At 42.9% G+C, this 22,418-nt stretch overlaps 1 protein-coding gene across 2 annotated transcripts; it reads left to right on the top strand.

The window, feature by feature from the left end:
• Positions 1 to 576: 576 nt before the first annotated feature.
• On the top strand, positions 577 to 14,035 carry SLC5A1 (solute carrier family 5 member 1). 2 transcript variants are annotated; one of them, XM_062589749.1, is made up of 11 exons: positions 577 to 681; positions 5,021 to 5,126; positions 5,319 to 5,399; positions 6,513 to 6,733; positions 7,079 to 7,214; positions 7,985 to 8,092; positions 9,243 to 9,393; positions 10,031 to 10,199; positions 12,298 to 12,513; positions 12,843 to 12,942; positions 13,818 to 14,035. In XM_062589749.1, exons 1-11 carry the CDS (start codon positions 586 to 588, stop codon positions 14,033 to 14,035), a joined length of 1,602 nt encoding a protein of 533 aa, XP_062445733.1. In that variant the 5' UTR covers positions 577 to 585. The 2 variants fall into 2 exon arrangements, with proteins under 2 accessions (XP_062445733.1, XP_062445732.1); XM_062589748.1 differs by having other exon boundaries at positions 13,812 to 14,035.
• The last annotated feature ends 8,383 nt before the right edge of the window (positions 14,036 to 22,418 follow it).

The raw sequence follows: 22,418 nt of genomic DNA, 5'->3' as shown, positions 1-22,418 counted from the left end.
TTCAGTCCCAGATTTTAATCTGTAAAATGAAGGGCAGAGCAGGGAGGGCACCCCTGCAGTAGCCAGATTTGCATGGTTTCAGTGGTCTCTAGCTGCTATCAAGTCTGAAAAATGGTCTTAGGGAGTGCTGTCTGGAGAGAGGAGGCTAATTCAGCTGTGATTTTCTTGGCTGCAGGCTCTGATATTTGTGGTTGTCCTAGGATGGCTGTTCGTACCCGTCTATATCAAGGCTGAGGTAAGTAGAAACACTATGTTATGATTTTCTATTCTGCCTGTTTTAATCTTTCTCTTGCCTCTTGTTTGTGGGTCAGGTCTTGAATACTGCAAAGAAGAGAGATCTGTACTGTACCGTATCTGTATGTGTTTGAACAGTGAGGGCTCTCGGTTCTGACGAGTGTTTGGTGCTCTCTCCTTGTTCTCCTTTGACTCCTGGAGCTGTTGCTCCTTGCAACTGCATTTCCAGCTGCCCTCCCCGTGCCCTCCAGTCTTACAGCTTGCTGAGCAGCAAAGAACTTCTCTAACTTGCTCTGTGTCCGTTTCCCATTGTCTGAATCCTTATTTCCTCTCCCTCTGCAGGTGGTGACAATGCCAGAGTATCTGAAGAAGCGTTTTGGTGGCAAACGAATTCAGATTTACCTGTCAATCCTTTCTCTGTTACTGTATATTTTCACAAAGATCTCAGTAAGTTAAGGTTTTTCAAGCATTTCTTCCGTTCTGCACTGATCTAAAGAAAAGAAGCTCCCATTACATTATGTTGTACATATATGGCTCGATTGTTTCTAATTCAGAGCCCTTGGCTGAACTAAGGGTGGTAAAAACATGATTTGGGATTTTCTTTCTTCCAGTGAGAGACGTTGTGTATACAGATCTGTCCCACAGCCCTAGGAGCTTTTTTCCTCTCTACATTGTCTCAAGGAAACCTTTCTCTAGGCGCTTGTTGTGCTTTCTTTTTCTTTTTTTAAGGTTTAGCTTCTGCTTTCCTCTAAAACAGGTTAGAATGGAGGGAACCTTATTACATCCTGTTGTCTTCAGGGTCTGTGATGCAGGCAAAAGAAAAGGTCACAGCTTGTCAGTTTGCCCCTTTTCTCTGCTTTAATCCCCTGAGAAACAACGGTTACTACGTATTTAACCGTAGAGTCTCAGAGACCTTCTGGCGTTGTTCTGGGCACACAACATCCTGCTCCAGCTCTCTGGCCCTGTCTCCTGCTAAGAGGAGCGAGCAAAGCTCCGTGGTTTGGGAAGGAAGAGATGGCTCTTTGGTTTTCAAGGAGCAGGATTTTTTCTCCCTAAACTTAATCTTTTCCCCTTTTTAGTATCATCCTCTGAACATGCCAACAGTAATATTGATGGAGGAAAAGAATAAAAAGGACTACGGAGAAAAGAGAGTAATAGAAGAGAGGTTAGAAAATAAGGGAGTGGGAAAATACAGGGAAAGGAAATGATAGCAGTTTTGGTGAAACGAGGGAAGAGGAGAGATTGCTTCAATGAAGAAGTGGTTCCTATAAAGCTATGAAGTTAATGTTTATTAAGTAAGGGGAAGTGTTGCTGTGAGGTAGTGAAGGGACCTGGTACTTTCCATACATTTTAAAATTAACGAGATTCTAAAGAAGTCCACAGTTCAGGCATACCTCGATCTGTTGTTTTTCAGAAGTTGCCATGGCAGATTACTCTTTGCCCTCTGAGTGGGAGCTGAGCGATAATAGTGCAATTTAAGCTAAAAGATTGGCCTTTTGCTCTCATTCTCACATCTTCACGATAACCAATCCTTACAAAGGTTATAAATTAAACAGGCTGAGACTGCGGGTCTGGCCCCAGAATTGGATTTGCATATGTTTTGAGAGGATCAGTGACTTTAGCTGTTGTTTTGCTTAATCACTATAATCAGAAATCCCGTGTCTGCCGCAGGTGACAGTGTTCTGACAGCTCTAGCAGCTGAGAAACACATCCATTCAAATAATGATTGAGTCCTGTTCTGCAATGTGTATTTTTAACGAGCCCATCAAGGCGTCATATAGGTTCTGAATTTATTGTATTTTCTTTCCAGTCTGTATCACGCAGATATCAGGATCTAGTCATGGGATAGCATTTTTCAGTGGGGATGTCTTCCAGGCAAGACAGGATCTCCATTTAAGCTTCCAGCGTGGTCATGAGACTGAAGCCTTCTGCTCTTGTAGTCCACGGAGCAAAGAAGCAGCCAAGAGATCTGTACAGCAGCAGATTCCCCACTCTACCGTTGATTCATCCTGGCTTCCCCGAACCCCATTATTCCAGATGAGTGTTTGGGGTGGCCACAGAACTGGGTCTCTCTGCCATGCAGACGTAAAGTTCCTCCAGCCGTTTTGCTTGTTTTCCACCTGCCCAGAACAGCTCCGATAGTACCTGCTACGTATACAAACACGGCTCTGATTTCTGTAGTAGACAAGCACGTCTCCTGCGCTGTTGCCTTATGCCACTGTATTCAGTGCGGCAGAATTTGTCCGTATCTGATTTACTTGCCATATTTTATTCAGATTGTACAGAACAGTCAGATTTCTTGGAGACTTCAGGTACTGTCAGAGGAAATCACAGCAGGTTTTTCTGTACCCTGCCACACAGCACCATGCAGAGATGCCTAAATTGTCTCCAGACGAACCAGCTCCAGAAGTGGAAAGGGAAGGACAGTCCTGTCCCAGACCATAGCTCACTTTCCTGTGCTGTGTAGACGTTGGCATGCTAAGTGGAGCTAGTATCTATCTGTCTTCCCAGAGGCACTTTGTATCTCCAGACATACCCACGTATCAACAATTTGTGACGTAGCTTGGAGATTTGCATTTTACTTCCTTGACTGCTGCGTTTGCATAAATGTCATTGTCATCTTGTGGACTTAATGAAGAATTGCTCTAGAAGGAAGGCTCCCTGCCCTGCCCTGGGCAGGCAGTCACACCTTTCAGTGTGACTGGCAGTGATAGATACTGCTATTTATTTTTGTAGAGGAGTAGTGTCTTGTTTCCAGGGTAGTTATTTTGTATGGTGCTTCCTTGATCTATTATAATACAAAGTAATACTCTTAATAGTATAATTACTAGGGTGCTTTCCAATGAACAATATAATATGCGAGGGTATGTAACTCCTGACTGTGCCCTTTTTTGGCACAGTCTGACGGTGCCTAGGACCTTGAGACAAGCAGATCCAATTTGCACACATATATACATGGTTGTTACTATTTTTCTCTTTTCCTGCATGTTTTCTGTGTATTTTTGTTGCTTTCTTACCTTGTTTTGGGGCTAACCAATCACCTTCCAGAAAGAGCCGCCCCACAAGGGTCTTTTTGGGATCAGTACTCACATGATCTTTTAGCCCAGGTGATTTCTGTTGCCCGGCTGCCTGGACATGGACATGCTTCCTGAGCATACAGTGCCTTGTGAGCAATGCCCATGATGGTGAGATTTCAGGGGCTTGCTAACAACCAGCATTGCTGCACCTGATAATTATGCCAAAGAAAATGATCTAGTGAAAAAAAAACTTGACAATTATGTCAAGGAATCTGAATGCTTTAGGAAAAACAGAAATTTAAAACCAGAATTTCAAATTTGTATTACAGCCTTTTCTTTAGAACCACTGTGCATGATTTTAGTAGTAAATGTGTTGGCACAGGTTTACCAGGAGAGGAGGAGGGGAAGAAGGATAATTTTCTTTTAAAACTATGTAGTGTCGAAGGTTTGCCACATCATGTAAAGAGAAAGAGAATGTGCCAGTATCCTGACTCCCCCGTTAACATTGCAGCAGGATCCACCATGATGTTCACATTATGTTCACTCCAAGTTACTTATATTTATCTGCCAGTTGATCCTGAGTGATCTGTGCGTGGCTTTGGAGAGGCAGCCTGTGATGTAAAGGAAGGATTTACTCCATTTAAAGATAAGATAAGCTTTTAATTGTATCCATAAAAGAATATTAATGGAGAAACAAGGAAATGCTGGAAATGAATAATCTAATTGAGAGAGAGGAGCAGTGAAGCTGGGAGGTAACTCAGCAGTTCCAAGGAGCTGATGTATTGCTTAGGATGCTAAATAATTAACTGTATAATTCTTTGTGGGTGTAATTTTAGAACCATTAATATTTATTGCTATGTAGGCTAAACTAAAGTCAAGAGCAATGAAGGAAACACCTAGGGCATAAGATGAATGGTGCTGCAAAAAGAGCTTCCTCCTCCAGGCCCTCCCTGCCAGCTGAACTGCACGACTGCTTTCTAATATTTCTGCTGTGCCTTCTGCCCAGCCACGGACACAAACAGCCCTAGAGGCTTTGCTGTGGTCCGAGGCTCTGGGCTCTCACTGCTTGGCCCGTGGGACTTCTCGCTCCTCCATGCAGTTGCTGTCTGGCAGTCGCCCTGCAGTAATTGCCCGTGTGCAGGCTTTGCCCCCGGGTGCAAGTAATGTCATGTATCTTGGTAGATATGTTGTTAGTCAAATGCATGGCAATGTTTCTGATGGGAATTTAAAAATAGTGGTAAAATAAGATGTTTGCATTTAATCCCCATTTGTCCCGAACAAGGAAGACCGGCTATACCACATGTGAGTAAGTAGTAAAGGAAAAATGAGACTTAGAGTAGCATTAAATGAAGAGAACCATAACATGTTTTGGAGATATCACAAAGTCCATCCATGGATATGGCTGTAAGTGTGATTTGGGCTTTGCGTATTTTGCTATTAAACTTTTCCTCAGTGTGTAAGCACATAGTGGTAAGGAAATGACCCTCTGGGTCTGGCTTAAAAGAACCATTGAAAAATACCTGGAAATACTCCGAGAAGTGTTGTAGCTCTTGCAGTAAAAGCAAAGAGTTTCTCCATGGCACTGAGAGGAGACTGGTCATTGTGGTAAGACAGCCTCTATTTGCATTTTGCACATTTATTTTTATTCTTCTTTGCAAAGCTCTACAGTGGGAGTTGTTTATGTCGGTACAGTACCCTCATCAGGAATGTGTGATATACAGTCAACATAGACTTGACCATCTCCTAATGTGACATTTTTCCTTTTATAGGCAGACATATTCTCTGGAGCTGTATTTATACAGCTGGCTATGGGACTGAATCTTTATTTGGCCATAATTATCCTGCTTGCTATTACTGCTCTTTACACCATCACAGGTGGGTTTGCAGAACAGTCTGATAACTTGAAGAAATTAGGGGAGCCAGAAAATGAAAAGATGGCAGGGAGGTAACCTGAAAGGGGAGTGATTTATTATGGTCTTTATTTGAAAGAGAGATAAGGTGAGAAAAGCAAAAAGAGGCATTTGTGCAGGGGCTAACCTATTTGTCTTAACTTTTCTTTGCCATTAGGTGGCCTGGCAGCTGTGATTTACACAGATACCCTACAAACATTTATCATGGTAGTGGGATCCTTTATTCTCATGGGATTTGGTAAGTAAAGGAGGTGAATTAAGCTAGAATGTCCAATCACAAATCCTGTAGTGCCCACAGAAGAGGATCCTTCAGTGTGGAGACCTCTTAAGTCAACAACCCACAGATTTCAGTTCGTACACCCGTTTGCCATGGAAGAAAGCTGTCATGTTGCCAAGCCGTTTAGTCACTGAGATCATTCCGTCTCCCAAGTAGAAGGGATTGTGTAAGGTAATGTGTAGTATCCTGTGTGAGAACAGGATTTATAACGGCTTATGAGATAAAAGCAGACTTGTTTGCAGGCGATGGTGATACTCTTAGGAAATTCAGAAGAGTAGCTTGTTACAAGAGGATTTATCGTTTGAATGATATCTAGATGCTAGTGCATGAAATTTCTGATTCATGAGAAGAACTGTTGGTCACATGGCATGGCTTTTCCCTGTTTCTAGCTGTTATCTTGTGCCAAAACACCCCAAACATATTAACATTTTAGGCCCTATTGCTTGTATGGATGCCATTATTTTGCCAGTCAGAGAGATATGAATTGCGTGTTTATGAATAGGATGATACGTGTCCAGAAGACCGTATACATTTTAAAAGAGAAATCATGCTGTGAAACAGAAGTAATGGGAATGGGTCATAGGAAAGTAAGAAGAAGTAGTAATAAGAAATTCTGTGATTTTTTTGTAGTGTCCTTTCCTTTTCCTTCTAGCTACTCAGTGCTTGGTTTTCCTCTAGCTAAGTCTTTCACTGAAATTAATTATCCCACCATTGTTACCACAGAAATAGCTTCAGACTGACCTAATCTGGTAAGACTCTGCTTTTGGTTCGCCCTAGGCTGACATAGTCTGGAAATCCTTTATCTTCATTTCGCTTCTCAGCACAGCAAGTGTAAAAGATACCGAAACAGAGGAGCCTGAACCGATCTTTTAGAGCTGCATAGAGACCTAAAAAATAGGTCACTAGTGTGAATGCTTGTAAAACACTCTATACTGTCTTCTGGAAATGTTGATATATACTGGCTAGGCTATTTTACATCCATATTCTGGAATTTTCTCCTTGAGTGCACTAGGTCTGTTAGACACTTTCCCAGCATTAAATACTTCATTGCTCTCTTTACTTTCAATTTTGCAGCGTTTTCCAAAGTCGGAGGGTATGAAGCTTTTGTGAACAAGTACATGGCTGCAATTCCATCCAATATCTCCTATGGAAATACCACAATTGATGCACAATGCTATTCTCCTCGGAAAGATTCCTTTCACATCTTCCGAGATCCCATCAATGGAGACCTGCCGTGGCCAGGGCTTGTCTTCGGTTTGAGCATCCTTGCTCTGTGGTACTGGTGCACAGATCAGGTAATGTGAAAGCGATACGTCTTGAAAGCCTTGAAAATTTGGAAAATCTGTTGTTTGTGTAAATATTTTACTCCTTTTTGGCTTTTTAGCCTATCTGCTTTGTGTACACCTTCTGAAAAAGAGTGCTGCCTTTTCAACATAGACTGGATAAAGGATATCTTCCTTGTTTTAAGTATATCCTTTGATTTTTCGTGTAGTTTTTATTTTTTCTAGTGGTAGGAAAGTAAATAAGCTCTATCACAGTGACACAGGCTAAATACCACCTTGTACCTGGAAGCTGGCAGGGTGTATATGCAATGCTGTCCTCAGCTGGAGTCACGCGTGCTTACTGTCTCTCGCTGACAGGTTATCGTCCAAAGATGTCTCTCTGGCAAGAACATGTCCCACGTGAAGGCTGGCTGCATCCTGTGCGGATACCTGAAGCTCTTGCCTATGTTTCTCATCGTGATGCCGGGAATGATCAGCCGAATTTTGTACCCAGGTATATCCTGCCATGCAAATCTCTGCCAGCCTCTCCGTTTCCCCCTCTCTGTCATTCACTAAATACCCGTTAGGTCGTCGCCTTGTCACCTAGGCAGTACAGGCACATGCATGCACGAGTAGTTCCTGCGTGGTAAGAAGCCAGAGGGCTTTCCCATTTCCCAGATGCCCGGTTTCTGCTAACGCTGTCACTGTCCGTCTCAGGAGGTAGGAATTCAGTCTCCCTCCCCAGCAGCCTGTTTGCTACAGCCTCAGTCTAGCTAAAGGAATGAGAAATGCTGCCCAGCTCCTGCTGGCAGTGGGGAAAAGAGAGTCCTCAGCCACAGAGAGAGGCATACTGTGCATGGAGGCTGCTGGGCGACCTGGGGCAGTGCTGATCTCCCCTCTCCCTGAACCATCACTGTGGTTAAAGGCAGGCAGAGGAGGGCTGTTCAGACTGGAGGGGCATTTGTGCTGTGATCCTCACTTGTTTTTTGACTTACTTTCCGTATATTGTTCAGTCCTGGTCTGACAAATTAATTCTTTTCTTTTTCTTTTTTTCTTTTTCTTTCTTTTTTTTTTTTTTTTTTGACCTGCAGCATTTTATAGTATTCTTTCAGAGAGGAAAGAGGCCAAGACTAACCCCCTTCCCTGTTAGCAGCCTGAGGGTGATATCGAGCATGTCAGTCCAGTGGGTCATCACAGAGATAAACTTCAGAAGCCTGACTAATTTGGAAGCAATGTGTTGATAGCACAACCTTGTCTAACTCTGCCTTGTTATCCTCTCCTCAGATGTGGTGGCTTGTGTCGTGCCTGAAATCTGTCAGCAGTACTGTGGCACCTCAGTTGGCTGTACAAATATTGCTTATCCCAAGATGGTAGTAGAGCTTATGCCAAATGGTAAGACACTGTCTGTATTAGTTTTTTGTTTCAGGAAAGATGAGGCTGCCAGACTGTAAAAACAGATGATAGAGGGAGCCCAAGTCACAGATTTAGATTCACAAATTCTTGCTAGAACTAGGGTCCTAAACTGTCATTTAATATGATTAATTTAATCTGTAAATTATCACAGAAGCTCTGTGCTGACTTGTGTATTGAAAAACCTGGGCCCGTTCTGGTACGCAGAGGATAGTCCTCACTACGCACTGTTAATCAAGGAGGCAGGCTGCGTCGGCTGTTGTGGCTGGAGGTGGTGGGTAGCTGTATGCTGGCAGTGCCAGCTCTCAGCTGGCAGATAGGAGCTGATGAAATGGTAGCTGTGCTCCCTCTCTGAGAAGGTCAAAAGTAACCTGCTTTGCCAGTGATTTATAAAAGACCGTCTCTGTCAGGATTTCTGAGCTGGAGGCCCACAGCTGCAGTTCTGTTAAACGCCCCGAGGTGAGAGGAAAAAATACTGGCCCAGACGCACATTGTTCCATTTAAAGCCTGTTCAATAACAAACAAGTATTACCTGCTCTACAGAGAACTAGGTATACGTGTAAGGAAGAGAAACTTCTGCAGAAAACCTGTGAACAGATTATGATTAATATTTAGTACTTCCCTGATACATAACACTTCCCCATAGTTCTATAATAATACAACATATACTTGCCTTACTATGTTGTTGACTACCTCATACCACTTAGAAAAATGGTTTACTCGGATTTTCAAACAGTAAAAGAAACTTATGTCAAGCAACTGGTTTACAAATATGCCACAAGCAAGTGAGCACTGGACTGCAACCAAGATAAATGAATTTTTTAATTGTTGGGGGAAGTCTGCTTGGTCTATTTTCTAATCACTGTCTAATCAGGCAGCATTCACAAAAGAAGTAGCTAAGTTCTAAAAGCTCGAGAGGTGCCCACCACTGCTGTGGGCACTGTTTTCCCAAAGCTCTGCAGACATCGCTCTGCTGGCTTTGCAGGAAAATGTCAGGCAGGCATCAGCACATAAGTACGCCAGACGGGGTTGAAGGGGTCAGCGAAAGCACCGTGGCTGGTGCCACTTACTGAGCCTCTTCTGGGCCTGAATGCCCGTCCCAGCTCATGCACGGAGTCTCTTTGTATTTCAGGTCTGCGGGGTCTGATGTTGGCAGTCATGTTGGCCTCCCTTATGAGCTCTTTGACATCCATTTTTAACAGCGCTAGCACTCTGTTCACTATGGACATTTACACCAAGATTCGACCACGAGCATCCGAGAGAGAGCTCATGTTAGCAGGAAGGTGAGTGTTACCAAGTCTTCCCCCGCTGAAGAACCGTAGCAAACACCAGTGGGTTACAGACGGCGATGCAGCGCCTTGCAAAGTGCCTGGGTGAAAACCCGTGTTTGCAGTCCGCATGCAGTGCAGCAGTGGCCTCCTGTGGCCAGACACGTTGTCCCATGTACACCTTCTTTATAAATATTGTATGATCTAAATTGTAAGCCCTGTTTCCAATTTGCAAGTGATGCATGAAATAGCCAAACTGATTCTCAGTATTTATTTCCTACTGCTACTCAGAGAGAACTGTTTTAAATATCTTTGCAGGTTTTGCAGAACACCATACTGCAGCATCAGTATAGTAGCTATTCTTCTAGTTGATCTGCTAGTAATTTGTCTCTAGACATAATGAACAAAGGAAAAGATTATTCCTCCATGTTTTGATTGCATATTTAGCTATAAACTGACTGATATTTAATGGACACAATATCCAAGATGGATTTTGTTCGTTTCTTCATTCAACGGCAACTGGCCATTATCATTGACTTTGTTGGTTGAAATACAAAATGAACATTTAAATTATTGATTAATTGCTGATTCTTTCATTTCTGAGAGATGCTTACAAGCGGGTGGCTAATTGAATATCTGGCTATGTTTACAGGGCATTTATGGTACTTTTAATTGCTATCAGCATTGCCTGGGTTCCTATGGTACAGTCAGCGCAAAGTGGGCAGCTCTTTGATTATATTCAGTCAGTCACTAGCTACCTGGGACCACCAATTGCTGCGGTCTTCCTGCTCGCTGTCTACTGCAAGCGAGTCAATGAGCAGGTAAGTACAAATTAGGGAGCAGGTATGCTGTGTGTTCCTTTAGGTGACCTGTTGGGTGACTGTTCTTATGCTCTGATGGCTTTTACTAGCCAACACAGGTTACCTTGTGTTTCCATGGCCCGGGGTCTGAAGTTTTAGAGATGAACTGTTTGAAAAAGTTCTGTGACAGTTTGATAAATAATGATTCACCCTTCCTACCCTCTGTGGGTAAATCTGTGTTGCTAGACTTCTCGATGGCTCTGAAACTTAGGTTATCTATAGCTTCACTACTGGATAAGTTACAGGGATCTAATATTTGGAAGTAATCTTTCAGGATAGTGGTCACCGAACTGCTTTAACAAACACATCGCCTGTCGTGTTAAACTAGATCACTACATACCTTTGTCAACAAACTTTTAAACAAAATTTTATGCATTGTTTCCAATTGCTTGTAAGACTCAATTTGAGATCATTGATTCTTAGTACAGCAAACAAGGAGAAATGCTGTATTAAGCCTTTATAAGGAAATCGGAAAGCAAGAGGTCTGCTCTCAACTCTGTCGTGTGCTTGGATGGAACCAATAGCCAGTCGTCATAACTGGGGTCTCAGAGATGCTGAAAACTCAATACTCGAAAATTCAGTTTCTATTCTAATACTGGGATGAATAATGCTTCCTATCTCTCAGATATGTTCCCAAGAGGATAAGTTCGTCAGAGGTGCTCATATGGAATATTTGGAAAGCCTGGAGAGAGAAATAACTTCTCTGCTTTTGAATGTGGCTGGAACATTTTTCTCACTGTTTTCCCTAGGGACCAGTCGCGCGACTATTTGTGTATATATCCCCCCTCCCCACCAAAAGCACATTTTACACACAGAGGACTTTCCATTTCCTGTCCCAGTATAGCTAAATTTCACAAACAGAAGTAAATCTTTATGCCATGGCAATCTGTCATTGGCTTTACCTGGAATTTTGGAAGAATTTAGTAAAATCCTCGGAGCTGTGTGTACACTGCACACTTTGAATTTGAGTATGTAAGGGAGACAAGCATCAGAGCTTTAGAGAAATAAGACCTTGCATAAGATAAATTCCCATACTGTAACTTCTTATGAAATTTCTCAGTATTTCTTGCTCAGAATCATTCTTATTTTCAGCTAGAAATGGAATTAACCATCTTGTCTTACTTTGAAACCTTTCTGTAACTTTGACAACAGAATAATTAAAATTGTATTATTCTCAAACTCAGCATTAAAACTACAACATTTTTATCAGGATTTATAATTTTGTGCTACTATCATCAGTTGTTTGACTTCAGAGAATCATAGAATGATTGAGACTGGAAGGCATCCCTGGAGTTTGTCCAATTCCCCTGCTCAAAGCAGGGGCACCTGGAGCAGGTTGCTCAGAGCCTTTTCCACTTGGGTTTTGAATATCTCCAAGGATGGAGACTCTACAACCTCTCTGGGCAACCTGTTCCAGTGTTCAATCACCCCTAAAGTAAAAAAGTTTGTTCTTACATTTAAACAGAATTTCCTGTATTTCTGTTTGTGCTGAGGCACATTTGTATGTGTCCTCTGTACTTTGGGCTAAATTCACAGCCAAGTGAATGTAATTTCAGTTACTTTTCTTCTTCTTCTTTTTTTTTTTTCCCCAGCAATGATTTTGGTGTTGTGGATGTTGTTTGGTAATTATATAACTGTATTGCATAGGTATCACATAGTAGCCTGATGGTTCAGTCCTGTCTTAAATAGCCAGAGTATCATTTACTTGCATGTCTAAATCAATTTATGAATGTGTTAGCAGATAATTGAGGTTTACCAAAAATCAGCATTACCACTGCTATTCAGATGCACTATGCAAACTGCTAATAAAAGCTGGATAAGGTGCTCTCCTTATTTTTTCTCTGAGCTGCTAGTCACCTCCCCCTTCACTTGTGCTAATATGCTAAGCTGTAAGTACAATCACTGAAATTATCTGGGTTAAAAACCATAAATAATGTGCAAATGCCAGTGTAGCATATAAGTACCTCCTTATTTCCTCTAGCAACTGTTCAGAGCTCAGGAATAATTATTTCTATGCCTGAAATCTCTCATTTTGGTAACTTCTGCCACTTTTCTATAGGGTGCCTTCTGGGGCCTCATCATTGGGCTGCTAATTGGACTTGCTAGAATGTGTGCAGAGTTTGCCTATGGATCTGGCAGCTGTGTGAACCCTTCCAAATGCCCATTCATCATCTGTGGGATTCATTACCTTTACTTTGCAATAATTCTCTTTGGGATTAGCTTCGTCATCATCCTGGCAGTCTCCCTAATGACCAAGCCAATTCCTGATGTACACGTGAGTATCATTTGCACTCCTGCTCCACAGGGAAAGGAACTCGGTGAAATCATTGGTGTTCAACACTATTATTCCTGGCATTTCAGCTATAAATATCATATAGTCCCTCTAAGAAAACAAAGGAAATAATAGTCCTCGTTTATCTGTCACAAGTCTTCAGTGATTCCTAATAACCCTAACCATTCCCAGTTCCTAATAGCAATCTTAGATGTCGGCTTAACAGGCATTTGGGATGCTATGGTCTTATAGCTTGTTCGTGTGCTGCCCAGGCTTGCCTGCTTCTGTGTATTAAGACTATACTGTTACCAACTCGTTTTGTTTCATGGCAGCTTTACCGTTTGTGCTGGACTTTGCGGAACAGCAAAGAGGAACGTATTGATCTTGACGCAGATGAGCAGGAGAAACCTGATGAAAAAGATGTGGAATCAGGTGACTGCTGAATAACTTCTGTTCTAATATCTACAGATGCCATCAAATATATTTGAGAATCCTTATTTCATTCCTGAAGGAACAATAACATGCTTGATATTCAAAGAAAAAATCCCCCCAAACAACCAAACTCCACCAAAATAACCGAACTTCAAGCCTCACAAGTTTGAGGGGCTGGTAGGGTACCTTCTGCCAATCTACCAAGCTTAGCATAGATCAGAAATTAAGCTGATTCAAAGGGAAACATTTCATTCTCTATCTAGTGATGGGGCAATTCTAGGCCTAAAACAGTGGAGAAGTTGCAGGTCGAGGTGATGTGTGTTGCCAGAGCTATGCGTGACTCTTGCACTCAGAACGGTACAATGAGAATTCACTTGGAAACAGTGTGTAGAAGGCAGGATTGAAAGAGCAAAGACGTAGTGCTGGGCAGCATGAAAGTGAACTGCCAGGCCTCTGTCCAGGCGGGAACCCCTGCTCGCCTTGCCAGGCTTCTGGCTCCGCTGCCAGGTTCTTTTTTGTAAGTATCCTCAAACTCATCTATTTGGATTTTGATTAAAAGTATTAAAGTATTGAAAAATGGAGATAACAGGTTAAGCTTTGCAGTGTGGCCTGCTTCTCAAACACTAGATCAAGTCTCCAGGCTGCAAAAGGCCTCCTGCAACATATAATAAATCACTCTTTTTTTTCCCAAGTGAGCTGTGAAATCACATTATTCATCTGATTATTCATATTCAAACTGTTTCCATATAGCTAAGACCATAAGTCAGAGCTGCTATACGAAATATAGGATTGTCCTCAGTCACTGAAATCTTCTAACACGTGTGGTGATCCATATTTACATTTCATGACCACTGTATTATTCCTTCCAGTTACAGAGGGAAATGAAGAAGAGCCAGGATGCTTAAAGAAAGCCTACAACTGGTTCTGTGGCTTAGATCAGCAAAAAGGATCCAAGCTGAGCAAAGAGGAGGAGGAAGCAATGAAGAGGAAACTGACTGACACTTCAGAAGTGCCACTTTGGAGAAATGTCGTGAATATCAATGGCATCATCCTATTGACCGTGGCTGTATTTTGCCATGCCTTTTTTGCATAGACCTCTGATTACAATTCTAAAAATGTCCTGTATTGTTCAGCAAAAATAACAACTTGTAAATTTACAGTGTGAGATACACTTAATATTTTCCTTGTTTAAGTTTGTAAAAATTAGAATGATTCATTCTGTGGTTTGTGATCATAATTTCAACAGCCTAAAGAGCAAGGCTACCGGGATTTTGAGAGAAAAATTCTGTTTAGACATTGAATCAGTCCAGGATCAGTCCTGGTTCAGAATTTCCATCCAATGTTCTCTCTTCTCATGATACATTTCATATGTGAGGTGCAGAGAAAGGCTGCGTGAGCCATATGAATCTTAAAAGGTTGATGATACTAGTTTGATTTTTCACTCCTTTTCTAAACATTCAGATTTCTTTTTCCTTAAAATAATTTGATAACAACAACAACAAAAAAAATCAACTGAGGGGCTGTTCTACGGAGTCAAGATTAAAAAAAAAAAAATCACTTTTGTTCCCTCCAAGCGCAGGATACCTTATTTGTGTATTTGACACTATGTCTATTTTTCTCTTATCACTTTTCCCTGTACTCTCGCTTTCTCTGACATATTTCATTGTGTTGTGTTTCTCAGTATTTAGTGAAACACTAAACATATGAATTGATTGGATTTTGAAATTAGGCAAAGCAAGTCTCAATAATCCTAAAAAGAATTCTGATTATGATAGACTCTCTGTTTAAGGTTAACTTCAGAAGGTGCCCCCCTCTATATTTTAATGAGTATCTATACTTGAATGTATATTTATATAAAACATGCACATTATATACATACATACATTTTGTATATATATATATACAAATATATATACACATGTGTAAATATATATATAAACACATATATATATATATTTATATATATAAAAAATTGTGGAGTCATTTCCAACTTAGAGTGCCTAAACGAATCTCCACCCACAGTTACTAGGACCTGCTTTTTGTGGGGATAGTGTAGATTATTATTTAATTGCCTCTTTCTATGGACTATACTGTATAACGATCCATGCACATAGTTAAAAGTTCAAATCGTCGGGATGCTGGATTTGCATTTTTCTTTCAAGTACATTTTAGGGCTTTATATACTGATTTTCTGCAAAACTACAGATCTTTCGTCTGAAGGCTGCATTGAGAAATCCAATTCATGCTGTTTGAGAGTTGAGAATGACAGCATGAATTAACAGTTCCTGAAGGAGAATAGGCCCAGCTGTGGGATAGCAGCTAAACTAGTCTGATTGTCTTCACTTGATTAGGATGCTTGAAACCAACTGAAGACACAGGAAAAGACAGATGTGATACTTCAAAACACACAAAAAAACAATAGACTTTACCATCTAACTCAACGTTTTGGGGAATCAGCTATAAAAAGAAGGCATCAGCTGCTGCAGTCGAGCTACATAATTCCACGTTACTCTTGTACGCGTCTCAGTGCACGCCGCAGGCCTCAAACCATTTCAGTGCGGCGTGTTGCCCCGCAGGATGCGCTGGGTTGCACCAAGTCTCACCGGGAAGCTAATACAGTGTCTCTGTGCGTGCTCCACCACGAAGCTGCTAAGCCCTGCAGCTTTGATCGCTGTCGCTTTGCAGTCTTCTCACAGTATATTTTCTTCTCTTGAATACCAAACAAAATCTCAGATCTTCAGTAAAACCCCTGCAGTATACTGAAATGGTTTGCGTAGGACAGATCGATCAAATCAATATGTTATAAATACCAGTGCAAACTATTTTCTTACAATTAATAAAGTGATAGAGTATTTTAAAGACCATGGAATTAATTATATTTAATGGACTATGAAGACTTGTATGTATTAAACTATTTGTATATTTTAAAGTATTTTGTGTCACAAAATGATAGTTTTTTTAATATAATATAATGGAATACACAGAAACTTAGTTTGGGCTTTAGTTAATACTAGATCAAAGTCAAACCTCTTGAGACATTGTCACCTGCCAACACTGGGATAAGGTTACCCTTTTATTTGGTGTCTAAATTTTGGCTGTAGGTAACAATGCTGGATGATAAATAGGTAAGAAAACCTTTCTCAGGGATTGCCCAGCTCAAGGGAGCTGGTTGTGCTTCATTACACAGAGAAAAATATGGTGAAATGATACAACCATTTGGATGAATGCAAATAATATAAACGAATTCTTGGCAGATTGAAAAGCCTTTAAATGCCCTGCTGGTTAGTTGGGTACTGTCGTATTTTCCTTTCCAAGGTAAGGGAATTTTAAAGCACTAACTGGCAGTTTCACGGAGACGTTCAGATCTGAAAACTGGACCTAGCTGAGGCCCAGATTCAAACGTTTGCATAAAGTTTGGCTGCTCCTTAGACTCCTCTAATTTTGTAGAATTTCAGATGAAAATTGCCTGTGATTGAGGATAGAGGAAAGGACGTAAAGGCTTTTTCCTTTGGATTAGTAGTTGAATGCCACCTCCAGTAGGTAGGTCATTGCATTCAAAGCCAATTTCATGATTTTAAGGAAGAAAGATTAATGATTCTTCTTCAGCTCCTAGGGGATGCTGTCCGTGTTGTGGTTGTTGCTGTGGGACGGTCGCAGACAAAACCCGAAGAGCAGCTTGTACAAGTGAGCGACTCATGGCACAATACAATTCTGTTTTAGGAGGTTTTCAGTCATCTTGGTTTAGACTGTGACTTTAGAGGTACGGTTACAGCTTATTTTACTGGATTTTAGTTTAGATTTATAGAAATATTTAGATTGAACTGAGCACCAAATAAAAACTATAAACTCACAGTTCACCTAGTAGCACTGTAAGCCAGTTGCAACACTGATCTATGAAGAACACAGGTGGCCAAGCAAATCGGATCTTTCATATGAGAATTACTACATGTTTTTCAGGCCAAATCCTGAGAAAGGGTAACCACAGTTCGCTGAGGCTTTTGTTTTTCTGTATTCCTCATAACAAAAGCATCCAAGTACCTTACAATGGTTGGTTACTTCAGGCATGTGAATGCTTGTTCTTAGAATTTGGTTTTACTCCAACTTTACCGATTTTTTTTACAGAATTTTTACCCCGTGTTGAATTTCTACTCGTGCACTGAAAAGCAGCAGGGTGAGGGAAGGTCTGCGTCTTAGGTTGGTTCAAGCTAACCAAAACGTGTACAATGAACTAAGGGCGTAAAACGAAGGCTGAGTTTTTAGGCACGCGCGAGTGCCGTGGAGGGGGTGCCGCCGGGGCCGGGGCCGGGGCCGGGGCCGGGGCCGGCTCGGCTCTTGCCGGGATCGCGGCTGAGCGGCGAAGTTGGGGGCCCTTGCGCAGAGTAAGAGCTGACGGAAGGACGAGGTGCAAGGGGGACTGCGAGCACAGGCAGCGCCGGGGTGACTGGCGCGGGGGGGGAACGCTCGTCGTCTTCGGCGAGAGCTTGAATTAGTTAGAGAGAAGCGCTGGACGGGAGGAGAGTTGAGACGGCTCCTCCTGGGGCAGGAGTCGCGCTGCGGGGAGCAGGCCGGATGGAGGCTCGGGGGTGGCAGCAAGCTCTTCCGGAGGAGGGCTGCTTTTCTCAATTTAGCGATGTTCTTGCTTCCTAGCTGTAGTTCCCCGCGTTGTGCTCATGGCCCATCTAACGTCGCTGTGTGGCAACAAAACCGTAAGGGAAGAGAGAGAGAGAGACGCAGTTATGTAGCTTTTCTACTTGACTTAAAATGCGGCATCACTAGCAGAGATTTAACAAGGGGGAGCGGCACGTGGCCAAGAAGGACGACACACGGAAAGCAGGACTCAGTGATTCGGGGCGTCTTTCAGCAGCGTGGCCAGAGCGCTCGCTGCGGCGCCGACCCGCGGCTCTGCTGAGCGATAGGTGAACATACCTGCCTCGAGGTCATTACTCTTGTTATCAATAAAGTAGGTTGGTATTTTTTTTTCCTTCCCGAAGAACACTGCCACCTCTTGTCATCTACCCGGGAAAAAGGAGCGGTTACCTGAAGGTCTTGTCCGCAGCCGGTGCAGCCCTGCGCGGGGCCGAGGCGAGAGCAGCTCCCCTGCGTTTCCTAAGGCGACCAGAGGAACGTCAAGCTCAGGTAAGTGAGAGCTCGGCCTCGTTCTCTGCAATGTTTTCATTTACAGTATTGGAGCCTATGACTTTAAACGCTTAGCTTATATTCAAAATACTCCTTAAACAAGTCATGACAATGGTTTTCACTCTTCCAAGTTGGCAGATTTTGTCAAAGAGCGTAGTCGTCTTAAAATGACATGCTGGACTTGAATTTTTCAATGTGCTGGTTTTGCATGTAGCCATAAATACCGCACTCCCCTTTCAGAGTTAGTATAACAAACGACCAGCCAAATCTGGCTTACCAGCCCCTTCTACTCTGTCTTTAGACAAAACTCTCACTTCTGTGCATTTCTAATGTGATTTTGATTCAACATTTTTTTCATAGAGCAGATAGGGGAGGAGAGCAAACAAAAAGTTTCTTTGGAACATGAAGAAATAGAAGTAAAAATCGCCATTTCTCGGTGCAAGATTTATAGGAGAACAGTTTCCAAATCTTGGAATTTTGAAAGCAAATGGGACAGGGAAGTGAGTGCTGCAGCTGAAAGCACAAAGCCCCAAAACACAATGTTAATATTAGAGATAAGGTAAACCTTTGCGCTTTCAAAGTGAGCTCTGCCTGGCAGGGACGTGGCACCCGAGGCTTGTGCCAGGTCCCACGTCCCACGAACGCGGCCGTCCTCCCTCCGTTGGGCCGCGCGAGGCGGCCGAACTGAGCGCTTGCTTCGTGGTGTGCCAAGCGGGTTAATTCCATTACTGACCCACGACTTTATTAATTATACCTGGGCCTTCATCACTGTTGACTTCAAGTTGAAAAGAAAAACTGCTTGTGGCGGATGCTGGGCTGTGCCTAGTGCCGACGGCCGCGCACCGCAGCGGGCTGTTTGCAGAACTTGGCGTGCTGGAAACAAGGGTTCGCTGCGTGCAACACGTTTCTTCTGAAACAAGTTTAATTACAGTGTGCGGGAGTGCTAGGTCCTGACGTGCTAACTGACGCATTTATAACGTGTATGGAGCAATTCAAAGGGATCATTAGCTTTTCTTAAGTGACTAAGTCTGTTGCAGCTTTATTATTGAGTATATGCAACCGAAAACACGGTCAGTCCCAGGGGAAGCATTCACCAGGCTTGACTCAGCCGTGGTTCTTTGGTCCAGCTACGGTTTTGCGGACTCTGCCTCCAAAGTGGGCAGTTAGCTCTAGGCAGCCGCGCCGTCGTCCTGCAGCACGTCCCAAACCCCGCAGCCCTTGGCCGTGCGCTCGGTGAACATTCAACATCGAGACAACTGCCAAAACAGCAAGTACATGTCTAGGACTAACTGTGTGACTTGTGTCAGAAAACACGGCCCAATTTGAGAAAGAAGGAGTGAAAGCTATGCTCACAGAAAACTATTTCAGGCTGCCCATTAAGAATCATGTCACACCTGTGTCGTCATCCCCTTTTCACCATTAGTTTCCCTATTTGTGAAAACTTTTCCAAGGATTTATTCCGGATTTGCTTTGATTCCTCAATTACTATTTCAGAAATCTGAGATCTTGGAGGTCTTCATCAAAACTCTGAAGGGACACTTAAGATACCAAATTGTGGCTGATGAATTGATTTTTAGGAAGGAGATATAGGAACCACCATGGTCTTTTTGAAGCAATTGCGCGTCATGTTTTATTCTGGACTGAACCGGCAAAATAAAAACTTACCTCTTAATGCAGGTTCCACACAGTCAGGAATATGAAGTGGGCAGTGTGACGTTTCTCTGCAGTATCAGGTAAACTCGTGTGCTGTCCTTCGTCTTCTGTCGCGTTCCTGAGCTTGCTGCGTTGTGCCAGTGCTGGCCGCTGTCCTGCACCGGCTCCTGCAGCATAACGCAGCATGAGACACCCAAGCCTTGGGCACCAAGATAACAGAGCTCTCCTAACCCTACCAGCTAGAAAACAGGTGTGTAGTGCTCTGCAATAAATGCGATTACTTCTGCCATAGCCTATGTTTTCCTATAGTATCTTTTGCACCATGTAGGCTGCTACTTGCAGTCCTTCCTACAGATTGCAGCAAGCTGCACTATGCCTGAAGAAATGAAATGAAATTATATTATTTGTAGCCTTTTTTTCCAGCAAACATTACCTTACAAGTAAAAAAAAAGAAAAATCTAATGATGATTTAGGGCTGTTTTATCTGCAAACTTTGAGTTTCAATGAGTGTTTATATAGGCAGTAAGTATACTTAATACAAAATTACTGTTGTACTATGTTTTATACTGTTAGATGCAATAGTGCCAAAATAATTGCAGAGATGAAGGCTGGGATGTGGAAGGGTAGCGTTCAGTTAAGGCATGGTTCCAGGTTTGTATTGTGCATGTACATACAACAAGAATATTGATAACGTGATGGAGTCTTGTTTGGAGGAAGATTATATTGTCTTTAAACCGGTGATTAGATGCCCAGAATGCAATATTTAAGGTCTGAGTCAGCTAAAGCTCCTCATCAGAGCAGTTCAGTCTAGAGGGTTTTAGCCTGTACCCAAACAAGCTAATTCTTTTGCTAACTCTTGATGTGTGCTTCCTGAATTATCGGGGGGAAGGCTGAGACATATGTCTGGAACTGAGCTAAAATGATTGTTGTTACTGCATCTTCTTGCAGCACTTTTATAAGAGTAGATTAAACCACCATTCTCTGTTCTCCTTTACTGCACATTTACCATGTTATTAAGCTGCCTGGCTCTCTCTTATCGAACTGGATGCACTCAGGTATCAATATTTATTACATATGAGTGCCTTAAGGATGTAGAGTGTATATAAAAGGCAGAGATCCTTCCAGGATCCTGCCCACAGGGAATGAATCCAGCTGACTCAATATTTTTAAATCACAACTTTATAGAAGAGGAAATTCTCCCTTTTGTTCAGTTATGGAAGCGAAACCTTCCAACCTTCATCACACCCACCTTGCCTAGGATAGAGTCATCCTCTGCGGCAAGGTACTGCAATTTGCGGAGCAGCGCTGGCTTTCCGCGGTGCAAAAGCAGCCTGGACAAACGGCCCTTTCGCACATGTGACAAAGCTTCGTTTAGCTACAACTGCGTAACTAATAGCGACACCCCCTGAAGTTCACCCGAGTGCAAACAAACGGGGATGCCCGTCAAGCGGCGCCCGCTGCGGTACGACCCCTGCTCGGGCACGCGCAATGCTCGGGACTCGTCCTGCTGCTTCGTTTCTTCTCCCCAGCCTTCTCCTGTCTCCCGCCTCCTAAATTACGCACCAGCAGCTACAGACAGGGAGCTCTGCAGCCTGCCGGGGTGACTTCCCCGGGCTACAGTGGAATGATAGAGTGCCCCTGGCCAGCTCAGCCGCCCTTGGCTCCGGCAGCAGCAGCTCCCTGATTGCCTTCAGACAGTTTACGTCTCGTTGGGTAGGCTGGCCTCCTCAAACAGCCTGAACGGTTTATGTTATTCTTGATTCTGTTAAGTGAAAGATTAAAAAAAAGTAATACTGTTGGGGTAGAAAAAATGATTAAAAAATAATGAAACACATTTTTCCAAAGTAGAGAACTGACATTTCCAGTTCTGTGCTGTGGTTACCTCCTCATCTCGCTGTTTAGACAACCATTGATCACAGAACAGCTGAGGCTGGACGAGACCTCTGGAGATCGTGTACTCCAGTCTGTGCTGGGCGCGAGAACTGGGGTCGGCCTTCCCTGCTCCCTGCTGTCCTGCACAGGGATGGAGGCACGCTGGCGCAGTCTTACCCTGGGGCAGATGGGTCCATCTGCACACTAATTTTATGATCTTTCTGAGTCATCTTTCCGTCCAGCGTTAAACGCGGAGGGTGCAGGTGTCAGCCGCAAGCCTGGCACCACAGCGCAGCAGGCCTGGATGTGAGCGCGGGAATCGCACCCCGCAATAGGAAGCGCACTGCACCTCTGCCATCGTCTTCAGCAGGGGCGTTCCCCGCAGGTAAAACCATTACATCTACCGCTGATTTTAGCTACTAAAAAGATACCAAAAAAAAAAAAAAAAAGGGCAGCAAAACTAACCTGTAGCATTTGCCTCCAGAAGACATTAAAGAAAAGCATTTATTAACATTCAAGTAGCCATTTTTAGACAAACTGCACACAAACTAAATTCAAGGTGCAGGGGGAAAATAAACTCTCACCTTTAAAGCAAGTGCTTACCACTGATGGCCAAAGACTAGACAACAGCTATTTTCCTCAGAATTTTCCTCAGGGCAAACCATAATATTTCATCTCTAAAGGGACTTCCTGCTAGGAAAACGAGTTGCTGCTGGAAGTGTTGTCAGCAACAGATTTTGGTAGACCCGTCCTGAAAAGTATTTAGTTATAGTTTTGCCTGGGAAGGTCTTATGCTTCCCTAGAGAAAGCCCTTC

This window comes from Rhea pennata, chromosome 17, assembly GCF_028389875.1.
Source record: "Rhea pennata isolate bPtePen1 chromosome 17, bPtePen1.pri, whole genome shotgun sequence".
NCBI classification, from domain to species: domain Eukaryota; kingdom Metazoa; phylum Chordata; class Aves; order Rheiformes; family Rheidae; genus Rhea; species Rhea pennata.
This window is presented reverse-complemented; position numbering and strand designations above follow the sequence as displayed.